Source organism: Varanus komodoensis, unplaced genomic scaffold (genome assembly GCF_004798865.1).
Source record: "Varanus komodoensis strain SLA01 unplaced genomic scaffold, ASM479886v1 scaffold2, whole genome shotgun sequence".
In the NCBI taxonomy this organism is placed as follows: Eukaryota; Metazoa; Chordata; class Lepidosauria; order Squamata; family Varanidae; genus Varanus; species Varanus komodoensis.
In genome coordinates, this window is record NW_025335568.1 from 37,057,881 (window position 1) to 37,075,098 (window position 17,218).

At 46.7% G+C, this 17,218-nt stretch overlaps 1 protein-coding gene across 1 annotated transcript in view; it reads left to right on the forward strand.

The window, feature by feature from the left end:
• Window positions 1-6,432: 6,432 nt before the first annotated feature.
• The window catches only part of EFNB2 (ephrin B2), a 58,033-nt gene continuing 47,247 nt past the window's right edge, over window positions 6,433-17,218 (forward strand). Inside the window, exon 1 of the mRNA XM_044428869.1 lies at window positions 6,433-6,948. Within this exon, the coding sequence (XP_044284804.1) occupies window positions 6,821-6,948 (128 nt within the window). The 5' untranslated portion in view covers window positions 6,433-6,820. The remainder of the gene's footprint in view (window positions 6,949-17,218) is intronic.

The window sequence follows — 17,218 nt, forward strand, 5'->3', positions numbered from 1 at the left end:
TTAGCCAATTACTCATGGCGTGCAAAATACTTAACACTACTGAGTGAAATTATTTTACAGCAGCTTCTGCTAGTGATAGAAACAAGGCCTTATTTCTTGATTAGTACTTCGCAGCTCTGCTTGAGAGTGTACAAGCTTGCTGAAACAAGCTATTGAGTTAATAGGTATCCTTAAAATGCTTGAACACAAAATAATCCCAGTTTTATTGCAGGCCAAACATTTCCTGTAGTTTCTTGGGACAGTATATGAAAATACTTCCACATGTTCAAGTGGATGGAGATATATCTAGAGAATACCTTGATATTCTATGAACACCTGCAGTTAGCAAAAGGGTGCTGATAGTGTGGGCCTGTAGGGACTCATTTTGTTCAACAAAATGGTTGCACTGCGGATTAGCATTCTTAGCTACAAACACAGAAACATCCCACCTTGTTCTAGAGATGACTCACTACCTAGAAGAGTAGTGTTTAATTTGTAAAAAAAAAATAATCCTAGGCTGCTGTTTGTAGAAGCAAACTATAGTTTTAAAACTTAAGGTGCAATCCTATGCAAGTTTAGACAAATGAAAGGCTTGCAACTTCCAGGATGGCTGGCTGGGGAATGCTGGAAGTTGTAGGTTTCTTCCTGTCTGAACTTGCAAAGTGCCTTTAGGTATGTGAGGATCCTCTAATCTTTTTCAAATGCAGTGTGATATATAAAAGTTCTGTTTTCTAGTATACTGTACTGTATTTTTAAAGAGTCATACTGATGGCTGACCTATTCTTCCTAAAAGGTAGGAAAGAAATCCCCTATTTATTAGGTCTACTTCTTGCTCTCCTGTTACCTGTCCTTGCTTGGAGTGAAACATCATGCTGTCAATTGCCTGTTTTTCTTTCTCAGAAATGTATCCAAGAACATGGACTTGATGCTTGATTCCTGTAACTACAAGGAAACAGTTGCTGCCTTCTGATGTATTACTGTGATCCATTCAAAGACTGGCCTTGGTCCCACCAAGGCAGCCCAAAGAAGTACAGTTAAAAAAGGAAGTTGTGGCTTGGGGTAGTTTCTGAGAAAGAAGGGCTGGGTAATTTTTTAAAGGTACTTTCCTTAGAGCTAATTTATTTTGATTCAATTTCCTGTGTTGGATTCTCCACAGAAGTGATATCCTTCCTTTTAGATACAGTTTTTGGACTTGGCCTAAGCAAAAGCCTGTGGGCTGGATCTGCAGAAAGGGTTGCTCTGGGTGCTTTGAAGTATATTCTGTTTAAGCTGAAGGAATGAGATTCTTCAAACACTCACCCTACTCTCAGAGGATCAATCCCAGCCACTGAAAGCTCCCAATATGTACCGTAACTGCATCTCTTAATGTCAAGGATACCCTCTTACTGGCAGAGGCATACTGGCTCTCATACTTTGAGGCAGTGAGTGATGGCACCCAGAAAGTCAGTCCTAATGGTGACTGGTTAGAATAAAATTCTAATGATTTCATCAAAGGAAGAGAGCTTCAGCTGAGGGTGGTATAGAAATGTAATTAATAACTTCCTATAAAATGGGAGTACATCTCATTAAACACGGTGGGTTTGATGCCTGCATGCATAAGAACGTGCAGTGCAAGTGGATATTACTTCCAAGTAAAGGCTGCTGAGAAGATGGTAGCTGTGGCTTTAAAGGCTGGCAGGTTCTGCTTCTAAGTGGGGTTGGGTTAGGGTCATGCAGGTGTCTCAGATACCAGTTATACAATAAATTGCTCTGGACAAAAGGATGGCCTCAGAAACGCCCTTGTGATTTCTGTTCATTTGTTTTAGGTTATAATAATTGCCCCTTGTTTTATTTTAAAACAGTATGAACAAAACTGAGGGCTGCAATGCAAGAGCGGACACTCGCATAGCAGAAAGTCTCGTTTTAGATGGATTTACATCTGAGAAAGCAAGCATGCAAATGCATCAGGGAGTCGCTTCCTTGGGGTTTTCATCTAGATTTTAGCAAAATTAAAAAGGTCATGTTTCCACCAAGTTGAGCACTCCCTCGGATCTGATAAGTCTGATTCTGTTTTTCGGTCCTTGCAGCTTAAGTTTGTGCACCCAATTCCCTCGCTATGTATAGGCCCCTAGCTTGGTTTTCCAGAAACAACGGAAAGCTCAACTGGGTTTCCTTACGCTGCTGATCAGATACCCGTTTAACACCCAGCTGCCACTTCCTTGGGAGTGTGGCCTATTAGTGGGCATTCCAAGTACTTGTGCGAGGAAGAACCGTTTCTTCTCCCAGGGCACAGAAGGCTCCTTTGAATAAGGACAAGAGCAGCCATGTCATTGGCACTCTAACTTTCCAGTTCTTCTTGTTAGGAACCCTTGGCAGGTATCTGACCCCTGTGGGGATGGGTGGGGAAGGAAGCACTGGAGCAATTTTGGTCACCTGGGAAAACCAAGTGGCTCTAGTTCTGGCTGCACTCAGGTTAGTCCAGACTTAGGGCGTGGGGGGGGGGGGGGCAAAGAAACATTAACTCTCTGAAATTAATTCAATAGCCTCAGGAAACGAGCAGTGTCAACGATCCTGAGCACGCTTCTCCTCCCGCCAAACTTTTGATGTGATTGCTAAGGCGAAAGCCGTTTCCATCGAAATGTGTTTTGAGATCCCGAGCCAACTGGCCTCCTCCTTGGCCAGTCGCTCTTGCGTCCATTCCAGTGGAAGTGGAGGACTCGACCGGGTCGCTGAAAGAGGCAGTGATCATACGATCCGTGGGGCTGTGCGGTCCCGATCCTCTCTGCGTGGTTACTCGGGAGTAAACCCCACAAGCGTATGGGGCTGGAGTAGATCGCGGGGTGGCCGTCTCTCACGCCCGCCCCGGCGGGGCTGCCGTGCTTGTCGCGGCAGCTCCCCGACAGCCACGAATTCACCAGGAGCAGCGTTTCTTTCCATCACTCGCACAGCAATGCCTGGAAAAGGTCCACCGGGCGATTTTCTGCCTGTCCTGCAGATATGCAAGTTCTTGATGCTCGGTCGGGGGTGGGGAAGTGGCAGAGGGAGAAAAGGGCAAAGGTACCCACCCAGCCTCCATCTAAACGTGTTCCGAGGCGCTTTTCAAGATCTTTAAAAGTATTTGCAACTTTCCCTGAAAAAAGTCTCGTAGAAAGCCGCTGGCTTTGAAAATGAAAATGGAATAGCTTACCCAATCAGAAATCTTCGCCGGCTTCTTTTTACTTCTGTTTTAGAAAAGGCTCCTAGCCCCAAGCGTGGCTATTTACAGTTGCCCTTATCTCCAGCCAAGCCCCATTTGTTCCGTGCTGTATATTTAGCCTCCCGGGGGCTATTTTAGGCTTTCCAGATGTGCTTTAATCCGAAGGGAGATCCCCTTCTTTGACCCCGATTCCGGAGGAGGGGAGAGCCGCGGGGCAGGGGAAGCCCTTCAAAGCCTCCAGGCTGGCACTAATTTCGGAAACGCTGGCGCTTGCTCTGGCTATCCTGGTTTTCTCAGCCTGTTTTCGTTTCCACCGGACAATCAGCACCACCGCAGAAGAGCAGGTAGCGGAAACTACCCTCCCTTTAGCAAGGGCAGCCCATGCAGATAGTTTGCATCCGGCGACTATCTTCTTCGTAGAGTAGACCTATTGAAATGGATAGGCCGATTAACCTAGGATACAACCCCAGGGCAGCAAAGCCACCGCGCTTCTAAAAAAGCAGGGCTAGGTAAGCTTACCTGATCTCGGGGACTTTTAGGAAACGGTAACCGGGAAGGAAAAGTTTGCGCACTGGAACCCTTCGGCGTGGCGCAACAGTTGTGGCAGCCTCGCCGCTTGTCCTCTTTCCTCCAAGCCTGGCCCCAGCCACTGTTTCTAGGTGCGCGCAGGGCGAGCGAATCTCCTGCGCTTTCCGCGAAGGCGCCGCGTCTTTTCCAAACCGCACCGTATTAAAAGTTTATTTAGTGCCCGTTAGCAGTTTTGCGCGAGAAACAAACGGAGCCGGATGGGTGTGGAGACCCTGGATGAGGATTCGGAGCAAAGGGTCTCCAAAGGGAATTAGCAAAGCCCGGGAGCGGAGTGGGGGGGGGGGGGCAGCTTGTCCAACCCTTCGCTTCTGGTTAATTTGCCCAAACAGGGCCAGAAACAGTTTGCCTCGAAAGGAATCTTTCTTTCTTTCTTTCTTTCTTTCTTTCTTTCTTTCTTTCTTTCTTTCTTTCAAAAGCCTCCACCCCATCCAACAAACTGGCCTACTATTTTCTCTAGTGCGTGATATTAAAAGGCAATTCTTGGTTTGTGCCTTTGAAAATATTAATACCCACAGTTATAATGACTTCTTCAGGCTATTTCAATTCAAATGCTAGGAAAAGGTTGAGTTTTAATGAGAGAAGAAAGAGAACAAAACTGAGCATGGTTTTAACCTTTCTTTTGTCATTTCTATTGTTTCTGAAGTTCGAAACAACATTTGGAGAAAGTTTTAAACTCCTAAATCTGCAAAGAACAGTTTGAGGCATGATTGTATCTATTTTTAAATGTTAAAAAATCAATCTAATAATAGCCGACCCGTTCCAAATTAGATATTGCATATCCTTAAATACAGCACAATTATTTGATTGTTCTATCCATTGCAAATTCACATCGTTTCAGATAATTCTGAGTTTCTACCCCTCCGCTCCACAAACCCTTAAATTAAAATAATTTATAATTCGTAACAGATGGGCTTCAACCAGTTCTCGCGGACTTTTATGTTGGCGTTCCTTTGTTTTGGCTAGCGACCGATTAGGTAGAAGAGATCTCAACCAGGATTTCTTTGTAATCCCAAACCAACTTCAACTTCTCCGGAAGCCCCGTTAATTGAAAAAGAAGAAGAAGCCAGACAGCGAACTCAGCGAGGGTAAAGCTGCGAGGGGATCGCAAGTTGCAATTGGCTGCGGTTCTCGCGACGACCACTAGTGGGCGCTGTGGTTCTATGGAATTGTGCGCACCAGTGCTGTGCGAGCCCGGCAGACCCGGCGATTCGTTCCGGGCGGGGGGACTTGCTGCACTGCCGGTTCTCAGGGCCCTGCTCCGGGCAGCTCTCCCTTCGGAACCAATGCTTCCGCCTCAGAGCTCGGCTCCGCTGAGTAGACCCCTCTCCCCTCCACGGTCAGGCAAACCGCGCCGCCGATGGAAAAGAGGCCGCTAGAGGCGGCTGGCCGTCGGAGCGCCATCGCTCGCACCCCCCCTCCGCGACCGAGGATCCTTGGGAGAATTTTGACCCCAATTCTGCCCCTGGGTCCCCGCCCCAACTGGCAGGGGGCAAGGAAGAGGAACTTTTCCAGGTGCGCCAAGCAGGGCCGCACGGCGCCTTTCGCTGCAGCCCGGTCCTCCCGCCCCTCCCAAGTGAAATCAGCAGAGTTATCAATACAGCCCCATTCCTGGATGCTCGGAAGCAAGTCCCAGTGAGTTTAGTGAGGTCATGGGCACGGGAGTGCAGTGAGAGACGCCTAAGGATTGGGATCGCACTCCAACGGAGGCGTCCTACGTGGAACGGGGGCTGGACGGGAGGGCGAAATTTTTGCCGCGGGATTCAGAGGGGAGGAGCACCCGCTGCAGCCCGGGGAGCCTCTTCCCGCACCGGGTCGGCGAGCGGGGGACTTCAAGGAACTTTTCCTCCGCTGCGAGCACGACACCGCCTGCGGCCCAGCCCCCACCCAAGGGCGGCCCTGCAGCCGTGCACCTTCCCGCACCGCGCATTTGCATGCTCAGAGGGGCACCACGATCTGCTCGGACGGGCAGCAGGGCTCTCCCCCGCGGGCTGCCACGCTCCTTCTCGGAGCGGCTTGAGCAACTGGATAGGCGCGTTACCTGTCGCTCGCCCTCCCTTCCCCGGCAAGGCCCGCCCCTTTCGGAATATGGGGCATGTGTCTCGGAGCGAGGTACGCGTAAGTGACAGCGACGCCACCCAACCAGCGCAAGAGTTGCCGGAGAAGGGGGGCGGCCGGGTTTATAGGCAGGAGGCAGGGCGCGCGAGTGGGGACTCGGAGCCTCGCTCGCGCTCGCCTTTGCAGCCAGGGAGGCGTCCGCGGCAGGAGCCCGGCGAGCCGCGCAGGAGCCAGCGCTGAGCCGGGAAGCGGGGCGCGCCGGCGGGGACGAGGCGCGGGCTGCGGCGCCGGGAGGCTGCGTGCGAGCGCCCGCCGGCCGCCCTCCTCCGCGCGCTCTCCCCTGCCTTCCTCCGTTCTCCTCGGCGCGGGCGCGGGCTGCCCGCCCGCCGGAGCCTCATCTCTGCCTTCGCCGCCGGGCTCGCCCCGCCGAGACGGGTGCTGCGGGCTCGGGCGCCTGGAGGAGCCCGCTTTTTCTTCGGGAGGCTGCCCGGGCCAGGAGGGCGATGGAGCCCCGCGGGTGCTCCGCCGGGCGGGACCTGCTGCTGTTGCTGCTGCTGCTGCGTCTCCTTCTCCAGGTGGATTTATAGAGCGGTCGAAGGAAGCGCCGCCGCCGCCGCCGGGGATTGGCGGATCCTCGCTTTCCTTTTTTCTGGCCTGCGGTCCGTTCCCCGTCGCGGGCGCCCACGGGGGCGAGGTGGCAGCTGGGGCGGAGCGGAGCGGCAGCGGACTGAGCGACCGGCGGCTTTCCTTTTTTCTCCTTCTCCTTCGCCGCTGGGCGGGCGCCGGTGGCGGGCGCCTCTCCTTCTTCTCGCGCCTGCGCCCACTTCGGGATCGCGGCTCCATGTCGGCAGCCGTGCCCTGCAGGACCCGCTGAGCCGCCAGGGCAAGCTCGCTGGCTGCCCGGGATCTGCCTTCGCTGTGGCTCCTTGTTGGAGGGAGGATTGTGGACGCCGTCTTTCTTCGTCCGGGCGCCGCGGAGTTGGCGAGCCTTTGGGGCAGGACCCGCCGGCGGCGCCCCCGACCATGGTAGCGCGCCGGGGGGGATCCCCGATCGGGAGGTGCTGCTGGGGAATCTGGGTGCTTTTGTGCCGGACGGCGCTGGCCAGCTCGCTGGTGCTGGAGCCCATCTACTGGAACTCCTCCAACTCCAAGTAAGTGCCCGGGGGGCCGGGATCTCCTCCGCCCGGCGGGTGCGAGGCGGGCAGGTGGGCGCCGGCGCATCGCTCGCGCGGCCGAGCCCCCCAGCCAGGCCGCGGGATCCCTCGCTCGCGGCGCGCCTTCCGGTGGGAGCGCGCGGAGGGGTCGGCGAGCGGGTGGCGAAAGCGCTTCGGCCCCGGGGAGCGGCTCGACCCTCGGAAGGGAGCGGGAGGGCCTCGGCTTTGCCCCCTCTCCCCGTGTGACCCGACCCCGCCGCTTCCGAGGAGTCCGAGTCGCTGGGCCCTCGCTACACGGAGATGAGTGTTCCAGGTGGCCGTGTGTGCAGAGAAACTCTTCGTACATGCGTGCGCCCCACTGCTCCTGGGCGCATCGATGCAAAGGCAATTCCATTGATCTCCCCGTAGAGGTAGATCAGCGTTTGCCCGCCAGCTGGATCCTTCTCTCGAGGATCCTCCAGCCGCTTGCTTTTCCGTGCAACGCGAAGGGCCCGCGGGAAGGCCCTTGCACACGTATCCCTCGGGGACCAGGTGGCGGAGCACAGGTAGGCTGCATGGGGCGAGGGAGGAGGAGGAGAAGCACTCGACGGCAAAGCGAACCATGGGGAACGGTTCGCGGGCTGGAGGAACCTCGCGGAAGTTTCGGCGGCTTGTGGCAACGCATCGGGCGTAGGCAGGCCCCCCTGGTCAGGCCGAGGGCAGGGCTGTGCTGGTGCTGAGTGAGGCGTGTGCGTGAGAAAGCAGGGGAATCGGCTGCCCTCTCCCTCCTGCTCTTGAAACTCGTACCTACCTTGGCATTAGGTCTAGTGAAGTCGCAGCCTCTACATTGGCTGGCAGAAACCAGGCTGATGAGTCATGAAAGACCACTGCCATGTCTGTCTGTCTGTCTGAGAGAGACCCCGACCGACCCTCAGAAACTCCTGGAGAACGTTGTGGGAGGGTAAAGGCCTACAAATGCTGACCTGAACTGAGAGGGAGTCTCTCTGGGAAATGATGATGCAGGGAACTCGAAGGTGGGAGTTGGCAGTAGGAATTTCTGTCTTAATTTAAGATAGTGTCCTCTGTTGGGTTGTGCAGCCAAGGAAGAAATTTCCCTTCCTCATAAAACCACCGGGTTAAAGAGACCAAGCAAAGATGTGATCCACTAGTACTATGTGGATTAGCGGGACGGCTGAGGGGCAAGGTGATGGTGGCACTGCATATGGAGGGTCTTATGCAGGGGGTGGCTAATGATAAACTTAACATATATTTCAGTTAAAGGAGAGACATGACAAGCGGCAGTGGGATATTCCTCTTTCTCTTTGGAAAGTGTTTTACCACTGCTAAAATAGGCTCTGCTAAACTTTGAAATCTAACAAAACATTGTTTGAGTTGGATTTCTTTGTGTACTTTTCAGAGGAGCGTAAATGAAATTCTTTCAGCTAGCAGCAGAGAATAATGTTTAAGGAGCTATAATACCAGTGCCTTGTTTAATGATTTCTTTGGAAATACTTTTTGGGAAACAAGGAGATCAACTTGCCTGTAAATTCTGAGTGAGCCTGCTGGATGTGAACAGAGTACAAGCTTTTCTATAAAACACAGTTAAATGGCTGTTAAAATACCTTTTAAAAGAACAACACATTGGGAAAATGGCCTGTCTCATCAGTGTGAAATAGCTCTCTGGTTGGGTAGCGTTTATTGCTTGCAGGTCCCTGGGATCTAGCTGATATGATGCAAGTTTGGAATTAGATCTAAAAACTACAGGAGTTTATTTAATAAATCACATTCTGACTCCATTGTTTTTTCTTCCATTCCATTATAGATTTCCCCCTTTCCCCTTTCTGAGCAAAGGAAGATTTACAGCCAGGGCAGTGGCCTTTGATGAGTTTTTTTTTTCCTTTTAATATGAAAAAATGCAAATAGGCTGTTTTCATTAAAATACAGAAACCTAGGTCATCCTGAGCCCTCCTGCTCAACTCAGCAGTGCTTTCTTCCCCTCCCTAGAAAGACATACAAAGAAATTGCCACCCTGTGTGTAGAAAACAACCCTTGCTTCCAGTTAGCACCATGGATCCAGGCTTAGTGTAGCTCTCCTTCAAACCTAGAAAAGGGCGGGTGTGAAATATGTTTAAACAAACAGGACAATATTTACTTAAAAGGAATGGTGTAATTTCTCTGTTGTGCTGGAGTGGCAAGTTGCACATACTTGAATGGGCGATAGTGTAAAGTTGAGCCTCCGAGGCGACTGGTGTTCTCCCGCCTGCTGCTGCAGTCTAGTGATTGCTTTATTCCTACAGAGGTCACTCTTCCAATACATAATGGCACTCTGTGCAGTGGTCATTCTTCTTCCAGTGGCTTCCAGGCCTAACCTGTCTTCTCTCTCTCCCGCCTCCTCCCAATGTTAGCCAAAACACTTGCATTTTCTCTCAAAAGGCTTGCTTCAGTCACCATTAATGGCGTATGGCCTTGTCCCCAAAGTAGCGGTTCTGTTTTACTACTTCCCTCTGTTGCATGAATCCATCTCCCCCCCCCCATCTTATCAACAGCACTGCTAACTATGACTTGAATGAATAGCCCCTGCTTTTTCCCTACCTTAAATGTATTCCTTGCAGATAAGAGGTATCTGCTGATGTCATTTAAATGTACTTGGATTCATCTGTTCGGCTTGTTCACCTCACTGCAGAAGGCATGCTAGAAGTGGCGTTTGGACAGATTTATAAAGACATTCCTGAGTTTGTGTGGGTGCGTAGTATGTACCTGATAACCTTCAGTCTACCGTAACTTATTTCAGAATACATCTCTGTGTTTTCCTTAAGAATAATGAATGAGTCATTCATAAACAAAAGGCTGTCTTTTTGCAGAGATCCCCTGTCAAGTAGAATGTGGAAGTCAGTTTCTAGGGACTAAGTACTGTGGCATACAGTGAGGCTTCCTCATGAGTAAACATGTGGAGGGTTGTGCTGTAAATCTGCTCCATCCTTTGTAGAGATAACTGCCATAATTGACATTAAGCATTTAATTCACTTATGGAAGATGAATAAATTATTTCCATTGAACATTCATAAATCTATTGTGCTGAAAAGCAATTAAATAAGAATTTTAGTGAATATGTGATGATACTGTAGAAGACAGTGGCTCATTTTTTTTTGTGGCCTAATCTGTTAAACTACAGTTGTTCTCAGACTGCCTTTAGTGATCGGAATCAATTGTCTTGAGCTCTAAATTAGTAGCTTCTTGATCAAAATACTCCTTTAAAAATAAAAATCTGTAAGGAATATGTTCTATGACATGCTTTGCATAAGGCTGCAAGCATATTAATAAGTGGAAAGGAATATTTTACTTGGATCTTAATTTTGTGTTCTGAAATAACATTCTGGAAACGAGATATAAGGTGAACATGGTAAAGTAAACTCTTGTGTAACTGCAGTGGCACTTCGGTTATCAGCCGTGGATATTTCTATGCCATTATTCCAGTCAGTGAAAAGTTATTACCGTATCGTGCTGCTTCTCTGCTGGAGACAGTGTGACAATTGCCTACCTTCTAAAAACCACTAACTAAAATTTATTAGGTTGGTTTCAGTGAGGAGGACATGAAAGTTTACTTATCAATAATATTGCCTAAACTGAGCTTTCCTTCCTAACCTGCAGAAGATCCGCCAGCTAAGCCTTTACATATCAACATTAGGATGCTTTTCCGTAACAAGACATAGTTTTACCAAGGGAAAGCAAACAAATTGCTAAAAAAACCTCTAATGATAACCTGTTACACGTGAAATCTGCCACAGATAGCCTGAATAAACACTAACCTGTCAGAGACTGATAAAATGGCCTACAATTGATGGATCCTCTTTAAGTCCTCTTTTCAGGGGCATAAACCAGCCTGTCTCTCATTGTTTGTTTGTGAAATTCTTATTCTTTTTTTGTAGGCAAACAAATGCACATTCACCACCGAATGAATAGCCCCTTGAACTGTGCTCCACCGTTTGCGTTTGGGTTAATCTTGTCAGTTTTAATATAGAGAAGTGGGGACAAAGCACCGGGGGTGGGATTGTTAGTGCCGTCACATCCCCATTCCTAGCATTTTGTCAGGATGATAAACAGTAAGTAATGGACAGTCTTGTTTCACAAGAGAATAAAGCCCCTAAAGCATAAAGAGTTACCAAGCGGCTATCTTGCAATGTGTTTCATATCCCTCCTTCTTGGCAAGGATTTATTTGGGAATCCTGAAGCTTTGCTTCTTAACCCTAACTGTTACAGACTTACATTGGAGAAATAAAATAGATTGTACGTAAACATGTTTGACTCCGACTGGATATGTATCAGAATCGTTGGGTACTTCTAGATAATCGGAAAATGACATACCTGGTGGTGTCCCTTCCTTGAAGAGAAATGAGACATGTAACATATCCCAAAGCGTTTCAGGTGTTTTCACATTAGCAGGACTCTTAGGATAACTTGCCTTGCAGGTGGAGCTCATACTAGAGGCTCACACTAAGACCATTTCTTCTTGGCAGTCTCAACTTGTAATTTTGTCACTTGCTGTTGAAAGGCAAAGACACACCCTGGACATGCTTAAGAAGATGTAAGGCACTCTGTTTGCAGTGAGCTTACCTCTCCCTGCCTGCCTGCCCGCCCCTCTTCAGGAAAATGTTACAGGGTTCCTGTCGTTAAACACTTTCTTTTCTCTTGCCACGAAATCAAGATCCTAACTCAGGTAATGTCTTTTCATGGCTACATGAACCTTCCTGACAGTAAAGTCTGAATTTCTGATTTGGTCATTTGCTGTAGCCCATTGTACACACAATCAGATGGAAGCATAATTGCTATATTTATATCAATTATCTCAAAACCTCTTAACTGCATGCCTTCTAAAGTAAAGCAGCTCTTAGCAATCAGTAATTGCTGTCAGGTGGTGACTGAAAGTCAAACTGAAATCAGAAAGGTTTTACCTCACTTTCTTCTCCTGTCCTATTTTAAGGGGCATAAGCAGCCTCAATATGGTGCTTCAAGTACATTTATCTGCTCGTGAAACATTTCTTTAATGGGAAGCAAGTTGAAAGTTTACCCTTAGAGAAATTTCACTGAGATGGGTTTGTATCTGGTTAATTGATGCAAAGATAGACAATGTTCTGAGGCTGGTAATGGTGGGGAGACAAAACTTTATTCCTTTATTTACCAGACCTTGTCTCCTTTTCCTGCAAGTTAATTCTCCTCCTCCTCCTACATATACTTTGAACTCTATATAGTTTGAGAGAGAGTAAGTGAAGAAGGATCGACTGGTTAATATATTTTAAGTAAAACATGTTCCTAGGAAGCCTAGATGATGGGTTTAAGACTTAATACCATTTCATATTTCCAAGTCATAGATCCCCCTAATTTGTATTTGGTAAATGTAAAGTAGACAGGGAGGGGTGATGGTGACAAGCCAGTAAGAGCTGCTTGGGAACAGAACTCCCGTGGCTTCATTGTTTTTTGTAAAGCCAGCCCATACAAAGACATAACCCTATTCAGCCCTTCACCCATGATGGAAAATGTAAACCACTGACATCCCTCCTCTTGTTTAACTTGTTTAATTCTCATTTTAAATTCAGTAGTATAGCGGCCGTGTGAACTCTGAAGATTTCTTTAGTAATCCATTTTGTAGTTCCGAATCAAAAACAAAGTGAAAAGGTCTGACACAATTTGCTTTTATTTTTAGGCAAATCAACTCTGCTCCTAGTTAATAAGGGGATTACAACCCAGACTAGGCCTTTACAGATGTAATGTAAATCAAGGGCAGGGTATAAAGAAAGTGATCCCTTTTGATTGAAGTATGGTAAAAAGGCATAGAGAAACTAGCAGCAGTAATCTGATTGTATGGCAATAAAACCACCATTTTCTGTCTTTCAGATAAAAATAATGTGGTAAATCCATGCAGCTCATAAGATGTAAAGACAGATAAAGGGGGATACCATGGCAACATATAGATTAGCTTGATGTTAGAAATGACATGTCTATGAAAGGGATGTTGGAACTAAGGGCCTTGCTTCAGGGCTGCTAGGTATTATGTGAGAACTGGAAAAAAAACTTGGGGGACTGGGATTAGGAAGTTTGAAAGGCCTACTTGTGGCCAGGCTGGTTAAAGCAATAAAGAAAAGCTGCTCAGTTCTTGCTCATTGGCGTTATAATATGGTAAAGGTAGATTTCATTTACTGCCTTTTTATTGCTGAGATTTGGGCTGATTAAAACTTCGGATCTCTGCAATTGTTCAGATGTAGAAGATTTTTCTTTTTAACTCCTGCCCTAACAGTGACAGCCATTCTGTAGGATTAGCTGCACTTGGAGTTTGTTTCCTTAATCTATTTGGGATTCAGACAGGGACATGCTGGCAAGGAACAGAGAGTGAAGGGGCTAGGTAGTGCTGAGGTCATCCAAAAAGAAAAGAGAAGGCTTTTGATTCCAGCCATCTTTCAGATAGTGCTCTCGATCTTGCACTCTGCAGGAGAAGCTAAAACAAACACTCCATATTGTCTTCCTCCCTTTGCTTGATGAGTCTTCTGGAAAAAAAAGTTGCTAGTTTCATAACCTTTGAGAAAAGAAAGAAATGAAAAAAATCCATTGGGTTTTTTTTTTCCTCAAGAATCCCAGATAAACTAAAGAGCTTATTCCAGGTGGTGTTTTATTTCAGAAAGGCTGAAATCCAGAGATGAATGCCATGGTGGACTTGCTTGATGTTAAAACAGTTGGACCAAACTCTGTTGCATTAATTTCAATGGAATTAGGCTGTCTTAAAAGGGAATTTATCCCTACTGAATTGCCTTATATCCTTAGGGTTTATGGTAGCTGTGTAAGTAGGAAAATGAATGATTGAAGGCTACATGCTTTCTTTAGTACATCTGATCTTAACTGCCCCTCGTAAAATAACTCTGCAGAAGAACCAGAAGGAAAAAGGCCGTAAGCTAATCAACTATTATTGCATACTATGCTACCACAAAACAAATGAGAAGTTGTATCACAAGGCTGTTTATATGATAGGAACAGTAAGTTGAATTGCAAGAAAATGCAGGGTCTCTGGAGAAGTAGGTCACAGGGTAAGTTTGGCAAAAATCCATATATTAGCACTTCCTTGCTAGTTGTAATCTGTTATCTTTGTGGGTCACTGTGCTTTGAATTTTGGCATATTCTGAAAAAGCCGGCTAGTTACAAAGAATCATCACAATATATTTTCTCCTCTGTGCAATTTCTTTGAAATCTTTTTGAGCCATAACTGTATTTCCAAACCGAAATTGACAAGCTGTTCCAAGTTGATATGGTTTTTAGCATATGCGCCATAGAGAAATGAGTATGTTTGTGTAATGCATAAAGGCTTCAGCTTTGTGATGATTTTCAGCATCCAAACTATAACCATCATAAACCTATAGCAAAAGATTCACTTTGGCCACAGATAATGTGCAAAGCCCAGGGCAGTGTCCTCTATTTTACAGGCTGGTCACATCCAAGCACCTTGCCTTCTGCATTTGACAATGATTGCTAATGGGCTATTCAGCTAAAGTATTTGCTTGTTCACAGGGAACAGGGCATGATAAATGTCCAGCAAGCTTGCGGCCTCCTTCAGCTTTTCAAATACAGACTGGTGCATATTTATGGAAGGCAAATGACAAAAGAAGCAGCTGAATTACTCTGGCCTTATGCTTTCTGTTGGAACAAGGGTTAAAGTGATTAAAGAAATAATGCAAAAACCAGTGTCATTTGTTTGCTAACCATTATCCAGCGTTTAGCTTTCGAACCTACCTGTCATGTCACATTTCAGAAGAGTTGCAGATAAAGCTGTGTAGGTTGATACAGCATAAAGGAAGAAGCGACGGTTCTCTGAGTGTTTTCCTGTGCAGCAGTTGTCAAGCATGCTTCTCTGTATTACCCCTTGAAACCAACAGGAATGCAAATCTTAACAGTGCACTTACCTGGGTACATCTTTTCAAATGAGGATTTTCTGTATGTTGACATTTGCAGCTGGGAGACTATGCTTCTGTTTGCAAAGAAACTTCACAATACATGAAATAAGCCATTACTTCGTGATACCTCGCTTTAGTATTTTTTTCTTAAAGCAGTGCAAGGCAGACATCAGCCCAAAGAATAGTTCCTGGGTGCGTGCCGGGGCAGCATTTTAATGATGTTTACTTATATTCCTATTGCAAGCCATTTCCATGTCCTATCCTTCTTGCAAAACCTGTTTCATCCTCCTGTCATTGCTGAAAAGGTATCTCTCTCACACCTATAGACAGCACTCAATTTATAATCTGATAGGGAAAACTTGGCCCCAAGTATTGGGTGAAATATTAATATAACTATAACGAATTTATACATTGCTTTTCTTTCTCTTGCAAGAAGGAACCCAGGCAGCTTATCAAGTTTTCCTCCTACCATGTTATCCTCACAACAATGATCCTGTGGGGTAGGTTAGGCCGAGAGGCAGTAACAAGCCCAAAGTCACCCAGTTGACTTCTTGGATGAGTTGTCTCCAGCACTCTTAACCACTGTACCACACCGGCTCTCCTGTGTGGCTCTGTGTCAGAAGAAGCCACCCTGCAAATAAGCTATGTTCATGGAACAACTCATGGTCCGCTCAAGAGATGTCTTTTCCCCTCCTTCTCCTGGTCCTTCCCATATCCCAGGGGACATGATGGCTGAGGTCAATTTGTTGCCTTTACTCATTGCAACAGAAACCCTTTTGTGGTCACTGGAGCCCCCTTACCTTTATGTATCACTTTGTGGAACCTCTAAGGTGACAGCTGGTGTTAGCTCCTCTGGGTGTTAAGCAGCACTTCCAAGGGGCTGTCACTGGTCCCTCCCCCCTTTCAGAAATTATATACATTGGAGTTGGTCTTGAGCAGGTAGAGAGATGTGGGAAGTTGACATGAGAAGCCTGACCTGGTCAATGTCCTAGGAGGTGTTTACTGTGGACCAAATAAGCACATTACTGTGGACCAAATAAGCACCAAATACAGGTACCAAATAAGCACATTGATCCAGAGTGGCTGCAGATAAGTTTAGTTTTTACTTTGTGCTCTCCTGACAACTGTCAAGGTAAAGCAAAGCCATGAGGGAAGTTTGGGTGTGAAAAGGAATGCATGCTTTTTTTTCCCTTCACAGTGAGATCCTCTGGATTTTAGTGTCATCTCCTCCATCATTCTCACTTCCCCTACCTTTTCCATCCTTTCCTGAGGCTCTAGGTGCTCGTGAAAGGGAGAAAGTGCATCCCAGTCTGTTTCCACTAAACTGCTAAAAGTTGTTAAAAATTCGACAGGCCTAAACAGGGAAGAAATGACAGGGAAATATTTGCAAATAAATTTGTGTGAAGTCACAGCTTAAGGTAATTAATTTTGGGCTCTGTTTTTTTCCTTGGTCTTTATCTTTCCCTTCCTCCCATTTTGTCTAGCATCTGGGTACATAAGAAGAGCCATGCCGGATCAGAACCAAATTCTCTCCCATAATTCTCATTTAGTCCTGAGAGTAGTACTCCAATGCATCTGGATGGGTTCAGGTTGGGAAAGGCTTCCCTGCAACACAGGCCTAGACAATGCGGGTAAAGGTGATACACCAGAATTAGAAAACATATCAATGGACTGTGGCATGTCATTTCACTACATTCCAGTTTGGTTGTCACTTCAGAGAACAGTTAGATCTAGTTGGGCAGAGTTTTTCTTTGCCTCATCCATGAGAATGTAAGCAGAAAGACTGTGATTAGCTCATCATTCCATCTTTTCTCCAAAATATGTGTATTTCAGTCTTCAAGTTAGTTATCATCATAAGCATTAGAAATATATTAAGAGGTTGGGGAATTTTTCAGTTGAGTCAGTTTCTAAAGTTTTTCAGCAGTTGAAGCCATTTCCTGCTGAAACACTTCCATCATGGTTAATTTGCAGCAGTCATGACAAATCTGTAGAATAATGTATGAAGTCCAAAGTAACCAATTTAACTAAGTAGATGGGTAGATTTTAAAACTCTGCATTTATGTGATGGTTCGACTGTGCTAGAGTTTCAGAGGGGGAGGTTACATATTGCTGCAGGCAATCCTTTGCTCACATTATTTAAAAAGTGGGACATAGTGCCTGGAAATCATTTGGCCTTTGTCCTGTGGTGACTGTTACTTGTTTGTTTTTTGTATAGGGTTCCACTGTGAATGAACCATAAAGCCCAACAGGTGAATGGTACCTGGTGCATGCTTTAAATATTGATGGAAAACTTGTGAAGGCCAAGGGACTGATTGAGAATAGACCCAAGGATTAACTCTTCTAAGACCTTTCAGTCA